The sequence below is a fragment of the Trachypithecus francoisi genome, unplaced genomic scaffold (genome assembly GCF_009764315.1).
Source record: "Trachypithecus francoisi isolate TF-2019V2 unplaced genomic scaffold, Tfra_2.0 Lachesis_group15, whole genome shotgun sequence".
Taxonomy (NCBI): domain Eukaryota; kingdom Metazoa; phylum Chordata; class Mammalia; order Primates; family Cercopithecidae; genus Trachypithecus; species Trachypithecus francoisi.
The window spans coordinates 62,838,944-62,853,646 of NW_022681460.1; the positions used below are offsets into that span (position 1 = coordinate 62,838,944).

Here is a 14,703-nt window from a genome sequence, read left to right on the forward strand (position 1 = left end):
TTCTTATAAGGGGCTCCATGACTTGCCCCCACCCCACCCTCCAACCTCTGCTCCCACCTGGTTCACTCTGATCCAGCCTCAAGGCTTTGCATTTGCTCTCTCTCTGCCCACCATGTCCACCTGCCTGGAATGTTCTTACCTTATGCCATGCCATGCATTCAGGTCTTTTCCTTAGAGGGGCCGTTGAGCTACACTGTCCCTGAAGTGGCATTGCTTCTTCCTCATACCCTAGCTGCTTAGCACCTTAATTTTTCCACATGATATGTAACAGTACTAAACATTCCAGTGCATGTTTGTTTATTTATATATTATTTATCTCCTTCCTAAGAATGTAAACTCCATGGGAGCAAGGGTTTAGCTTTATGGGCTGCTCTATGCCCAATATCTAAAATGGAGCCTGAGTAGAATCTGAGCATCCGCAAAGAAACACATTTCTTTGTTTCTGTAAATGGATTAAAGATCCACCTAGAGAAGCCTCTCTTGGGCTTGTGGAAAGAGACTATCACAAGGTGAATCTCCTGCAAAGTGAACAAGCCCAGACATCTGTGTTTTAACCTCACTCCAATGAAACCTACCAACTGGCGGACCTTTGCCTTCTGTCTCTAAGATATGCAAAAACATGTTAAGGAGACCAGAGCAGGCTACAAATTCTTTCCCTGAAATGGAAAATAAGCTGGCATGTGAGCAAGTAATCTGGAAAGATTATAGAAGTTTCTTGCGTTTTCCCCTTTCCCAGACCATACAGAATACTTTACATACAAGGAGAAGCAAATAGTCAACAAATAAATCCTCATCGGTGATTTGAATTTTTTCCTGGGAGTCACTAATATATGGCACTTGAACACAGTGGTGAAAACACTGAGCATAGCAAGATTATTTTTGAAGTGTTAACAGAATATTACAAATGATATAAGTATTTGCTATCTAAATAGCTGATGCATCTCTTTCACTCTGACGCTTGCCTTTTCCAGGTCAAACACTTCAGAGCTTTGCAAGAGCAGGCAAGGACCTACCTAGATCTCCTTTGCTCCATGTGTGACCTGTCAAATGCTTCGGTGAAAACCACAGCAAAAGACATTCAACAAACAGAGCAAATGGTAAGAATATGAAAAATCACATTGAATTTGTTTTATTATATTCTCTTGCTTGAATATTTCATGTGATATTGAAAGAAAATAGCTCTTGGGTTGTTCTTGCTGTATATAATGGTTCTACAGTCATCATAATAAATAGATATTTGAATTTCAGCTAAGTCATAGAAAACTAAGCACATCCTGACATTGATGACATCAGATTGAGACTGAATCACTTAGTCCCATTAGAACCTTTCTTTTTTCCTCCTCCTTAATGACCATTCTCTCTCTTTTCCTATTTTGCCACACCTTTTTTTGTTGTTTTCTCCTTTTCCATCTTTTTCTTTAGGCAATACTTAATATGAAAGGGGCTCTTGACCCTTTCTTTATTTTATCAAGGATGCCAAAGAGCATGCCATCTGTCACAATCCTTCTAGTTCATTGGTAAAGTGTGGTGTTCAAAAGGGTTTTGAAACTATCTGGGCTGTGATGAGTAGCAGTACTGGTCCACACAGATAGATGGCAGCACTGGAGCCGTGTATTCCCTGATGTTGCCACTGCAGCCTTAAACTCTTCCATGAAACACATTTGGGTTTGTTTGTTTGTTTTGAGACACTCTGCCAACCAGTCCGGAATGCAGTGGCGCTATCATCACTGACTAGAGCCTTAACCTCCTGGGCTCAGGTGATCCTCCCGTCTCCACCTCCCAAGTAGCTGGGACTATAGTCATGCACCACCACACCCAGCTAATTTTTATACTTTTTGTAGAGACACAGCTTCGCTATGTTGCCCAGGCTGGTCTCAAACTCCTGGGCTCAAGCAATCGTCCCTCCTTGGCCTACCAAAGTGCTGGGATTACAGGCGTGAGCCACCACGCCTGGTCCACATTTGAGTTTAAAAGAAAAATAAGACTTAGTTTTGGTATTTAATTTATTAAATATTCACAGAATAGTAAAATGATTCACAGGAAAAAAAAGTCAAAATAATAAGGTTTTTTCTCTAATATTATCAAAACACATCTGTTTTTAAATCCTTACAAAAGATGATGTAACTATTTTATTTTATTTTATTTTATTTTATTTTATTTTAGAGAAAGAGTCTCACTCTGTTTCCCAGGTTGGAGTGCAGTGGTGCAATTTCGGCTCACTGCAACCTCCACCTCCTGGGTTCAAGCAATTCTCAAGCCTCAGCCTCGGGGACTACAGGCGCTCACCACCACGCCTGGCTACTTTTGGTATTTCAGTAGAGAAAGGGTTTCACTTTGTTGCCCAGGTGAGTCTCGAATTCCTGAGCTCAGGCAATCCACCTGCCTTGGCCTCCCAAAGTGCTAGGATTACAGACATGAACCACCGTGCCCAGGCAATAAAATCCATTTATTTTTTACAGAAATGATTTATTGAAACAAATTACACAGCTTCAAAAATCAGTGAAGCAGATCTAAAGACATATCCAAAACATTAATAATTCAGCATGTTGTAAGAAGGATGAACAAATGTACAATAGAGGACAACAGAAGTATTTTCTGGTTAACCTTAACACCAAATTCATGAGTCAGTCAGATGAATCTACTGAAATGCCCAATGAGAAAAACCATTAGAGCAGCCTTAGACCTAATAAATTGATAAAACTTATTAGAGTTTCGCCAGGCATGGTGACTCATGCCTGTAATCCCAGCACTTTGGGAGTCCAAGACGGGTGTATTGCCTGAGGTCGGGAGTTCAAGACCAGCCTGACCAATGCAGAGAAACCCTGTCTCTACTAAAAATACAAAATTAGCTGGGTGTGATAGCGCATGCCTGTAATCCCAGCTACTCGGGAGGCTGAAGCAGGAAAATCACTTGAACCCGGGAGGCAGAAGTAGCGGTGAGCTGAGAAGGTGCCATTGCACTCCTGCCTGGGCAACAAGAGCGAAACTCCATCTCAAAAAAAAAAACCAACTTACTAGAATTTCACAACACTGATTAAAACCGAATAGCATAACTCATAGACATTTAAAGCCTTTAGAAACCCTCAATAAAAAAGGAAATCTGCTTTTCCTGAAGTAAATAAAGAAGTACTTTTTAAATTTATGTATTTGCCTGTGTGTGTTTGTGTGTGTATGTGTGTGTCAAATGAGTGCACAAGCCAGCTGGAGAGTTCCATCTCTGATTCATTAACCATAAATGTTTCCATGTATGGTTGCTAACTTTTATCCCTGCGTTTTCTCAAGATTGAACAAAGGCTCGTCCAGGCCCAGAACTTAACTCAGGGATGGGAAGAAATCAAGCACCTGAAGGCGGAGCTCTGGATTTACCTGCAAGATGCTGATCAGCAACTGCAGAACATGAGGAGGAGGCACTCTGAGCTGGAGCTGAGTATTGCACAGAACATGGTTTCACAAGTTAAGGTGGGTATAAATTTGTCCCCAGGGGAGATAAAAGAGGCCAACAGAATAGAAAACTTGAAATGTATTCAGTGTATTCACTTCAATATGCCTGAGTGTTTGTCAATCCTTAGACATTAATACAGCTCTTTAAGGCAGGGGTCCCCAACCCCCAGATTATGGACCAGTACCAGTCCATGTCCTGCTAGGAACCTGGCCGCACAGTGGGAGGTGAGCAAGCATTACTGCCTTAGCTCCACCTCCTGTCAGATCAGAGGCCGCATCAGAGTCTCATAGTGCAAACCCTACTGTGAATTGCACATGCAAGGGATCTAGGTTGCATGCTCCATATGATAATCTAACTAACATCTGATGATTCGAGGTGGAACAGCTTCATCCTGAAACCATCCCCCTCCAGCCCCGTTCATGGAAAAATTGTCTTCCACAAAACCCATGCCAGGTGCCAAAAAGTTTGGGGACCACTGCTTTAAGGAATAGCAAATCTGAACAAATTTCATTTGGTGCCAGGGAAAACAGATTATAAAGTAAACATTCAAATATATTACTGAAGCTTCAGATGGCCACTTGCACCAGAAGACATTTATTCTCCACGTTGTTCCTGTAAAAAGCAGATGTGATTTAGTCAACAGAGTAGACTGCTTAGTCAGAAGACTCTGACTAAACAAACAAGGAACATTATTACTTTTTAGATTTTCATCACCATATTATGCTAAAGCTGTAGGACTGTAAGCTTATCAATTCATTAATTATATATTTGAGCTATATGTAATTCATTTAAAGTATAATATAAATTATATTGGAGCTATATGTAATTCATTTAAAGTATAATATAAATGCAGTTTGTATTACATATTTATATATAATTTAAACAATTTACAATACATAGAAAATTGTGGCCAGGTGTGGTGGCTCATGCCTATAATCCCAGCACTTTTGGAAGCTGAGGTGGGCAGATCACTTGAGGCCAGGAGTTTGAGACCAGGCTGGCCAGCATGGTGAGACCCCATCTCTACTAAAAATACAAAAATTAGCCTTGCGTGGCACATGCCTATAATCCCAGCTACTTGAGAGGCTGAGGCACGAGAATCATTTGAACTTGGGAGGTGGAGGTTGCAGTGAGCCAGCCTGGGCCACAGAGTGAGACTCTGTCTCAAAAAAAAAAAAAAAAAAAGAAAAGAGAGAGAGAGAGAGAAAGAAAGAAAAAAGAAAATTAAAAGTGTATTAACTTGATTGGAAGTTGTGTAAGATTTTTAACAAACTTTAAGATTTTTTTTCTCTGTGATTATGAGTCAATAATAACATATTGTCTACTGAAGTGCTGTTTGCAAGTACAGAAAGAAAAAGAGAATGGGGATAGGGATAATAGCATTTATTTTTTTTTCTCAAAAGCACCAACTTTTAAAAAAAAAATTTGTGAACCATCCTAGAAATTTAATTTTTTAAATGTATTTTATAAGAAAAGTTTTATTATAAAAGCTTAGTAAATACAGAAATGTCTTAAGCAAATTTAAATCACTTATGCTACTACCATTCAGAGATAATAAACAATGCTAATATTTTGCTGTATTTGTTTTAGATATACACATACTTAAAACATTCAAGATGATACTGTCGTTTTATTAACATTTTAACTGTGATTGAACCTAGCTTTAAGGACAGAATTTCATATATCAGTCCGGGGATTTGAGAGATTTTTTTTTGGGTAGTGGAAGTAAATGGAAATGGGAGTGAGCAGTGGGAGAGTATGGAAGTCCATGAACCAACCCCTCGGAGGAATCACTATCCAAATAAATGATCCTCTGGCCACATGTTGGGCTGGAAGAGATGGTACGTTAGAGATTTCTTTTTGCTGTGTATGCAGGGAGTAGATGAATCTAAACCATTGCCTTTCCAGTTGGCGAATGTACTCCAGCCTTCCCCAACTTTGTACATGGCACCACTGCCCACCTGGTGACCCAAGCTACTTTGCCTTGTCTCTTACATTTGGAAGGTTTCTGTCCCAGAGCGACTCCATCTTGAGGAGGGGCTGAGTAAAATGAGGCTGAGACCTGCTGGGCTGCATTCCCAGAAAGCTAGGCATTGTTAGTCACAGGATATTTAGTTAAGGGAACAGGTTCATAATGTTTACTGAACAGATTCAGAACTTGACAGACCCAGGATTTAGCAGACCTAGGAAATGTCCTAATGTCCTGATATCTTGAGAATAAAAGCACTCTTAGTTTAAGAATAAATTTTGAAAAACATGAACGCTTTAAAAATTCTTAGAAAATGAAGGTCGCACTTCAAGGTAAGATAATGACTTTTTTCAATAATGACCGTACGGTTTCACATGTATTAGTTTTTCTTTATGCCTCTGGAAATAGTACCATAAAAGAATATACCACAGCTACCCTGAATCTTGCACACATGGGAATTAACGTTCATAAAGAGGTATGGTGATTTTTAGATTTTCTCTTTGTTTCCCATGACTTATACATTCTTCAGTTTTTTCGTATTAAGGAACTTAGAGTGTTCAAAGGTCTTATGTCTGTGTTGCTCTCTATATTTATTTGGGGATTTCTTAACACATTACATATTTTTTGTTGCTGTTATCCTTCAGGATTTTGTTAAGAAACTACAGAGCAAACAGGCATCCGTGAACACCATAATAGAAAAGGTGAATAAGTTAACAAAGAAGGAGGAGTCGCCTGAACACAAGGAAATAAATCATTTAAATGATCAGTGGCTCGATTTGTGCCGTCAGTCTAATAACCTGTGCTTGCAAAGGGAAGAGGATCTTCAGAGAACAAGAGATTACCATGACTGTATGAATGTCGTTGAAGTGTTCCTAGAAAAATTTACTACAGAATGGGATAATTTGGCCAGGTAACAAAAATTCTCCCATGGGTCACCAAAATGCTAAGCCAGACATTTCCTAATATCTATAAAAATGTAAAATGTGCCCAGGTGCAGTGGCTTATGCCTGTAATCCCAGCACTTTAGGAGGCCAAGGCGGGTGGATTAGTTGAGGTCAGGAGTTCTAGACCAGCCTGGACAACATGGTGAAACCTCATCTTTACTAAAAATACAAAAATTAGCTGGGTGTGGTGGTGCATGCCTGTAATCCCAGCTACTTGGGAGACTGAGACTGGAGAATCACTTGAACCTGGGAGGAGGAGGCTGCAGTGAGCCAAGATTGCACCACCGTACTCCAGCCTGGGTGACAGAGCAAGACCCTGTCTCAAAAAAATAAAATAAAATGTCTTAGGTATATCATCTATTGCTTGTTATTATTAATATTGGTAAGTAAAACATCATTATAAACCTAATGTTTTCACCTGGATATAGAGTCATGGTTTTCCTAGCTCGATATTAATTTAACCAGTGGGTAAAAGAGAAATGTTGGAAAATGGCACCATTTTCTCTGTGACCTCAAAGAATATTCTAAAAATATTTCTAATTTTGTTTAATTACAAGTTATGGAATATCATCTATGAAATCATTAAATGAATCCTTTTTGAACCTATATGCTCCCTAGGTTTCTTATCACGTCTATAAGGTAATGAATGCATTCTGTGTAATTCAGTCAGGTTTTTTTCTTATACGAGTCTAGAAATTAGTGAGCAATCCAAATTCAGTTAATGTGTGTCTTCTGTGATTTTGTAGTGATTGAACCCCTCTTAGCTTTCTTCTTTGAAAAATAAGAATACACACACACATACTGGATCATTATGTAAACCATTCCATACTTTTGATCACTATAATTGCTAAAATCTACACTTTTTCTGCACCGATTTACTAGTTTACAGCAATGAAAACTGCAAACATTGTTCTAGATATCATGAACTCATGGTGGGGTTTTGGGGGTTTTTGTTGGTATACCATTTTCTGGTCTGTTTGCTTTTCTTTGATACTTCACAATTTACTGGTCTTTGGGATTAGTCCAGTCAATATTAACAACTCATACTTCTGACTTACAGCAGGCCCCACACACACCTGAGACTTACTGTGTCCCAAACAGAACTTCTCATACTGCCTCCCAACTCTGCTTTTCATACTTCAGAACTGATCATTTAGTAACAAAGACTGTAAGATTCTATTTTTATGTGTGCTTCATAGCAAAGGGATGACAATTCTTTACATTTCACACTTGTTACTAAAGATTTCTAATGATAAGCAAAAAATATCCAAGTACACAAGTAGCCATTAGAGCTGTTGGTTATACCTTACAGATCATACTACCTAGCACTCTATTGTTTGTTGAACCCTCTTCACAAAAGAAAGCACACAAATCATGCATCACTTATTAATTTCTTTCAGTATCATTTTCTAGAGTACACTAGATCAGTGCTTCTCACTGTTTAACCTTACACAAACCATCCAAGGATCTTGTTACCATATAGGTTCTGCTCAGTTGATAAGAGCCAGAGGAAGATAAAAGCATATTCTGATTTGATTGGAAGGCATTATCAGCCAGAAAGAAGTAGGCAACTTGATTTGATTCAACTTCTAATATTGACTTCTGATAAGACTTGTATTCCATAATTATAGCACTTCTGTCAATAAACCATGAATTGAACTACTCCCATTTATTCTAAGCTCAGAAGATCCACTTAAAGAAAATGGTGAAGTGTCAGCCGGAAGTAGTGGCTCATGCCTGTAATCCCAGCACTTTGGGAGGCCAAGGCAGGTGGACGTCAGGCGTTAGAGACCAGCTTGACCAACATGGTGAAACCCTGTCTCTACGAAAAATATAAAATTAGCCAACCGTGGTGGCGCATGCCTGTAATCTCAGCTACTTGGGAGGCTGAGGCAGGAGAATAGCTTGAACCTGGGAGGCAGAGGTTGCAGTGAGCCGAGATCACAGCATTGCACTCTAGTCTGGGAAACAAGAGCAAAACTCGGTCTCCAAAAAGAAAATGGTGAAGTGTAATTTAGCACAGTATGAACAAACATCGATATTGACTACAGCTAATTTGCTCTTATACCTTTCCATGTATTTTCAGATCTGATGCAGAGAGTACAGCTGTCCACCTGGAAGCTTTGAAAAAGTTAGCATTGGCATTGCAGGAGAGAAAGTATGCGATTGAAGATCTGAAAGATCAAAAGCAGAAAATGATAGAGCATCTGAGTTTAGATGACAAGGAGCTAGTCAAAGAACAGACGAGTCATTTAGAGCAACGTTGGTTTCAGCTTGAGGACCTCATTAAAAGGAAAATCCAAGTGTCAGTCACCAACTTGGAGGAGTTAAATGTGGTGCAGTCCAGATTTCAGGAGCTAATGGATTGGGCAGAAGAGCAACAACCCAACATCGCCGAGGCCCTTAAGCAGAGCCCTCCTCCAGATATGGCTCAGAACCTTCTCATGGATCACCTGGCCATCTGCAGTGAACTGGAGGCCAAGCAGATGCTCCTGAAATCGCTCATAAAGGACGCAGACAGGGTCATGGCGGATCTTGGTCTCAATGAGCGACAGGTCATTCAGAAGGCTCTCTCTGATGCACAAAGCCACGTGAATTGTCTCAGTGACTTAGTGGGCCAGCGAAGAAAGTACTTAAACAAAGCCTTGTCTGAGAAAACCCAATTTCTCATGGCAGTGTTCCAGGCCACCAGCCAAATTCAGCAACACGAGCGAAAGATAATGTTCCGTGAACACATCTGTCTGTTACCAGATGATGTGAGCAAACAAGTCAAAACATGTAAGAGTGCACAAGCCAGCCTCAAGACTTACCAAAATGAAGTCACTGGACTTTGGGCTCAGGGTCGTGAACTAATGAAAGGAGTCACAGAGCAGGAAAAGAGTGAAGTGCTGGGGAAGCTTCAGGAATTGCAGAGTGTCTATGACAGTGTTTTACAAAAGTGCAGTCACCGGTTACAAGAACTAGAGAAGAATTTGGTTTCTAGGAAACATTTTAAGGAAGATTTTGATAAAGCTTGCCACTGGCTAAAACAAGCAGATATTGTTACATTTCCTGAAATCAACCTAATGAATGAGAGTACTGAGCTTCATACACAACTGGCCAAATACCAACACATTCTTGAACAATCTCCAGAATATGAAAATCTTCTACTTATGCTGCAGAGAACTGGGCAGACCATATTACCATCGCTGAATGAAGTTGATCATTCCTACCTCAGTGAAAAGCTAAACACTTTGCCACAACAATTTAACGTAATTGTTGCCTTGGCTAAAGACAAGTTCTATAAAGTCCAGGAAGCAATTCTTGCTCGGAAGGAATATGCTTCCTTGATTGAGTTGACAACCCAGTCTCTGAGTGAACTTGAAGCCCAATTCTTGAGGATGAGCAAAGTTCCCACCAACCTGGCCGTTGAGGAGGCTGTGACTCTGCAAGGTGGTTGCAGAGCCATTCTAGACGAGGTGGTGGGCCTTGGGGAGGCGGTAGATGAACTGAACCAAAAAAAAGAAGGTTTTCGCAGCACAGGTCAGCCTTGGCAGCCAGACAAGATGCTGTACCTTGTCACCTTATATCACAGGCTGAAGCGACAAACAGAACAGAGGGTTAGCTTATTAGAAGACACTACCAGTGCTTACCAAGAACATGAGAAGATGTGCCAACAGCTAGAGAGACAACTGAAGTCTGTAAAACAAGAGCAGTCCAAAGTGAATGAGGAAACGCTGCCTGCAGAGGAGAAGCTCAAAATGTATCACTCCCTGGGAGGAAGCCTCCAGGACTCGGGGATTCTACTGAAACGAGTAACCATACATCTCGAAGATCTTGCCCCACACCTTGACCCCTTGGCTTATGAGAAAGCCAGGCATCAGATCCAGTCCTGGCAAGAGGAGTTAAAACTGTTGACTTCTGCCATTGGTGAGACAGTGACAGAATGTGAGAGCCGAATGGTGCAGAGTATAGACTTCCAGACTGAGATGAGTCGCTCCCTGGACTGGCTGAGGAGAGTGAAGGCAGAACTCAGTGGGCCGGTGTACCTAGACCTCAACCTGCAGGACATCCAAGAGGAAATCAGAAAGATCCAAATTCATCAGGAAGAGGTCCAGTCCAGCTTGAGAATCATGAATGCTCTGAGTCACAAGGAAAAGGAGAAGTTCACAAAGGCCAAGGAGCTGATTTCTGCGGATTTAGAACACAGCCTCGCTGAGCTCTCAGAGCTGGATGGAGACATTCAGGGAGCCTTACGCACCAGACAGGTAGGTATAATAGGACTTCACTTCTCTTTTTTCCATTGTGCTTATTTGTAAACAGGTACAAGAAATTCATTTGCTTGGTTATAATTGCTTCTTTAAATATTTCTTTCTAAATACTACACAGAAGCATCTTCAGCAGTGACTTAAATGGTTATTTTAATTTTTTTTTCTTAATTGAGATGAAGTCTTGCTCTGTCGCCCAGGCTGGAGTGCAATGGTGCGATCTCAGCTCATCTCAGTGATTCTTGTGCTTCAGCCTCCCGAGTAGCTGGGATTACAGGCGCCTGCCACCATGTCCAGCTAATTTTTGTATTTTCAGTAGAGATGGGGTTTCATAATGTTGGCCAGGCTGGTCTCAAACTCCTGATATCAAGTGATGTGCCTGCCTTGGCCTCCCAAAGTGCTGGGATTATAGGTGGGAGCCACCATGCTGGGCCAGGTGATTTTAATTGTTTATGTGCATGCTATTCATTTTGTGCGGTTTCCATCTTGACTTCACTTTGCTTGTAATAGTGATGCCTCAGTGATCTCTCACCTTTAAAGAGATGATAAATGGCATTAGTAACGTAATTCATATTATTATATATTAGTACATTGATAGTACAACTGATTAACAATGAATAATTACTGATGCCCTTTGTAGACAATGTGAAGGCTGGTATTTCTAAAGTCAGTGCTAGATAAAGAGTTAAAATGGAGAGAGGCAGATAGACAATGCAGCCCTGACCTTGTTAATAAGCCACTTTTTTGTGGGGTATCCCATTAGTTGCCCCGTCTCTTCACCCCTTCTGTGGGGATGAATGCTGTCCGTCTTTTGCTTCCCTATAGCACAGCAGAAGAAAGACTAGAATACTCGTAATTACTTGACTTAGGGATAACAAAAATAAATGGGAGCATGTACAAAACTTCCCAGATTGGCCTAATTGCGTCTTGCTCTGGGGCTTGCAAGTTCTGTGCATTTAAAAATAAGAAGAGGGCCAGGCGTGGTAGCGCACGCCTGTAATCACAGCACTTTGGGAGGCTGAGGCAGGTGGATCACCTGAGGTCAGGAGTTCAAGACCAGTCTGACCAACATGGTGAAACCCTGTCTCTAGTAAACACACACACACACACACACACAAAATTAGCTGGGTGTGGTGGTGCATGACTGTAATCCTACTTGGGAGGCTGAGGCAGGAGAATCGCCAGGAGGCAGAGGTTGCAGTGAGCCGAGATCACGCCATTGCACTCCAGCCTAGGCAACAAGAGCAAAACTCTGTCTAAAAATAAAATAAAATAAAATAAGAAGAGAAAAATAGTGGCTAGAGGATTACTTCCTTTAATTTCTTGGCTCCTTTTCTCCATGTCTGTCTTCAGTCCCTCTGATTCTAGGAGATGTCAACCAACCCTTTAGGTAAAAGATAGCTTTCGGCCGGGCGCGGTGGCTCAAGCCTGTAATCCCAGCACTTTGGGAGGCCGAGACGGGCGGATCACGAGGTCAGGAGATCGAGACCCTCCTGGCTAATACAGTGAAACCCCGTCTCTACTAAAAATACAAAAACTAGCCGGGCGAGGTGGCGGGCGCCTGTAGTCCCAGCTACTCGGGAGGCTGAGGCAGGAGAATGGCGTAAACCCGGGAGGCGGAGCTTGCAGTGAGCTGAGATCCGGCCACTGCACTCCAGCCTGGGCGACAGAGCGAGACTCCGCCTCAAAAAAAAAAAAAAAAAAAAAAGATAGCTTTCATCAGGATAATACAGCAGCTAAAGCCTGGGAGGAGGGCACATCTGAGTTTTAATAGCAGCTATTTGACCTCAGGCAAATGACATCCTATAAGGCTCTGTCTGTTTTTGTAGAAGAGAGATATTAATGATTCTTTTATTAGGTTTATCTTCTTAGCATCGGGTCTGACACGAAGTAACCTCAGATGAATCTTAGCTCTCATTTAACTTTATTTTCCGCAAAGATTAAGGTTAACACTTTCAATAGTAAAAATGTTAATATTGGATAAAATCATAATAAACTTCTTCATGTAAAATTCTGACTTTTTAAACTAAAAACTTTAACCTAAAAATACACTTTAGCCTTTTCATGTTGATTCAAGGCTATTGTTTAAAAAAATTTTTAAACTATTTTTCTAGACCTGTTAGTATAAATAGATATATAGAATCTAGAATGCAGAGTAAGAACAGAAGTTACCAGAAATTTTCATTCTTGAAGGACATTTGTCAGGTAAGCTTGCTTCTTTTGGTGAGTTTTGAACCAAAATCTTAAATCTATTAAGATGTCTCTACTTGTGCCATCTTGTCTTATTGATTATCTTCGTCCAAATAACTAAAGATCATGGTTCCTGGGGCATTTCTTATTCCCTCTGCTGATTCTATGCTTCCCTGTCCCTGTTCTTTCCTTAACTGGTGCTCATCTTACGGGTACTTTCTCTACCTTTTCTATGCATCTTTGCTTGCACAGTCACAGCTTATCTTGTCCAGTCATTGATGGCTGGTTAGAGTGTTTCTTTTCCTTCTGGAGTTGAATGGACCGGCCTTCCAGACTTAAACTTTTCAACTTTTCTATTTTAGTTTCTATACAAGACCCACAGGTTACTCTTTCACTTCCAGAAATTACTCTGTGGCTCTGTGGTCTGGTGAATGCCAGTTTGGAAGTTTGATGTTGCTATACTTCTTTTTTTTTTTTTTTTTTGCTTTTTTCTTTTCTTTTTTTTCCTTTCCATGTTTGTTTGTTAATTTGTTTTTTGAGAGACAGAGTCTGGAGTGCAGTGAAACTATCTCAGCTCACTGCAACCTCTGCCTCTCAAGTTCAAGCAATTCTTGTGCCTCACCCTCCCAAATAGCTGGTATTAAAGGCATGCGCCACCACACTCAGCTAATTTTCATATTTTTAGTAGAGACAGGGTTTCACCATGTTAGCCAGGCTATCTCCAACTCCTGGCCTCAAGTGATCTGCCTCCCTCAGCCTCCCAAAGTGCTGAGGTTACAGTCATGAGCCACCATGCTTGGCCGTGTTGTTATACTTCTAACCAATGGAGACATTACTGCACTTTGGCAAACATTCAGTCTGCCACATATTTCTAAGCATTATATTATTTCTTAGAGAGGGAACATTCAGAACTAGTCAAGATACTGACATAAATTTCAATCCCATCTCTGTCCTTATTATTTAATTTAATGGCAATAATACAATTATAACAAGAATAGCAGAAGGAAAAATCAAGGCTAATGATGGATGGCACCACAAAAATATCCCCTAGTTTATCAGTGTACTTACACACATACACCCATGAGACTGAGGACTGGAAAACCAATGAATGAATGAAACTCTTTCCTGCAAATACATTGCAAAGGAGAGTTGATTATGTTTGCAACTGCTGTTTTTCAGGCTACCTTGACTGAAATGTATAGCCAGTGTCAAAGGTATTATCAGGTATTTCAAGTGGCCAATGACTGGCTTGAGGATGCCCAAGAAATGTTGCAGCTGGCAGGCAATGGCCTAGACGTGGAGAGTGCAGAGGAAAATCTCAAAAACCACATGGAATTTTTCAGTACAGAGGATCAGTTCCACAGTAACCTGGAGGAGCTCCGCGGCCTGGTAGCCACCCTGGACCCACTCATCAAGCCAACAGGCAAAGAAGACCTAGAACAGAAAATGGCTTCTCTGGAACTCAGGAGCCAGAGGATGAGCCAGGACTCTTGTGCCCAAGTGGATCTCTTGCAGAGGTATTTCAGGATGTTTTGTGTTTTATATTTAGTGAAATGAATTTCCACGCTGAAAGTAGTAATGCACAAATGACATACATTAGCACATACATGCATTCTTCTCTCTTAAGTGTCATTAGACATACTGACACCAGAGCTTCGTGTAGAAATACATGATTTCATGTTACTTATCAATTTCTGTTGGACTCTTTCAAGATGCACAGCTCAATGGCACGATTACCAAAAAGCAAGGGAAGAGGTGATTGAATTGATGAATGATACAGAAAAGAAACTGTCTGAGTTTTCTTTGTTGAAGACGTCTTCTAGTCATGAAGCAGAAGAAAATTTGTCAGAGCACAAGGTCAGAGTGTTGGGCTTTTTTTTTTTTTTTTAAATCCTTTTTCTATAATTGTAA

General features: G+C 40.7%; 1 protein-coding gene across 16 annotated transcripts in view; it reads left to right on the forward strand.

The window, feature by feature from the left end:
- SYNE1 (spectrin repeat containing nuclear envelope protein 1) overlaps window positions 1–14,703 on the forward strand; it is a 538,457-nt gene that overhangs the window by 318,849 nt on the left and 204,905 nt on the right. For all 16 annotated transcript variants that reach the window (XM_033235023.1, XM_033235024.1, XM_033235035.1 and 13 more), the window contains 6 exons: window positions 972–1,097; window positions 3,283–3,459; window positions 6,056–6,321; window positions 8,442–10,602; window positions 13,972–14,309; window positions 14,505–14,649. In XM_033235023.1, coding sequence (XP_033090914.1) covers window positions 972–1,097; window positions 3,283–3,459; window positions 6,056–6,321; window positions 8,442–10,602; window positions 13,972–14,309; window positions 14,505–14,649 — 3,213 coding nt within the window. The remainder of the gene's footprint in view (window positions 1–971; window positions 1,098–3,282; window positions 3,460–6,055; window positions 6,322–8,441; window positions 10,603–13,971; window positions 14,310–14,504; window positions 14,650–14,703) is intronic.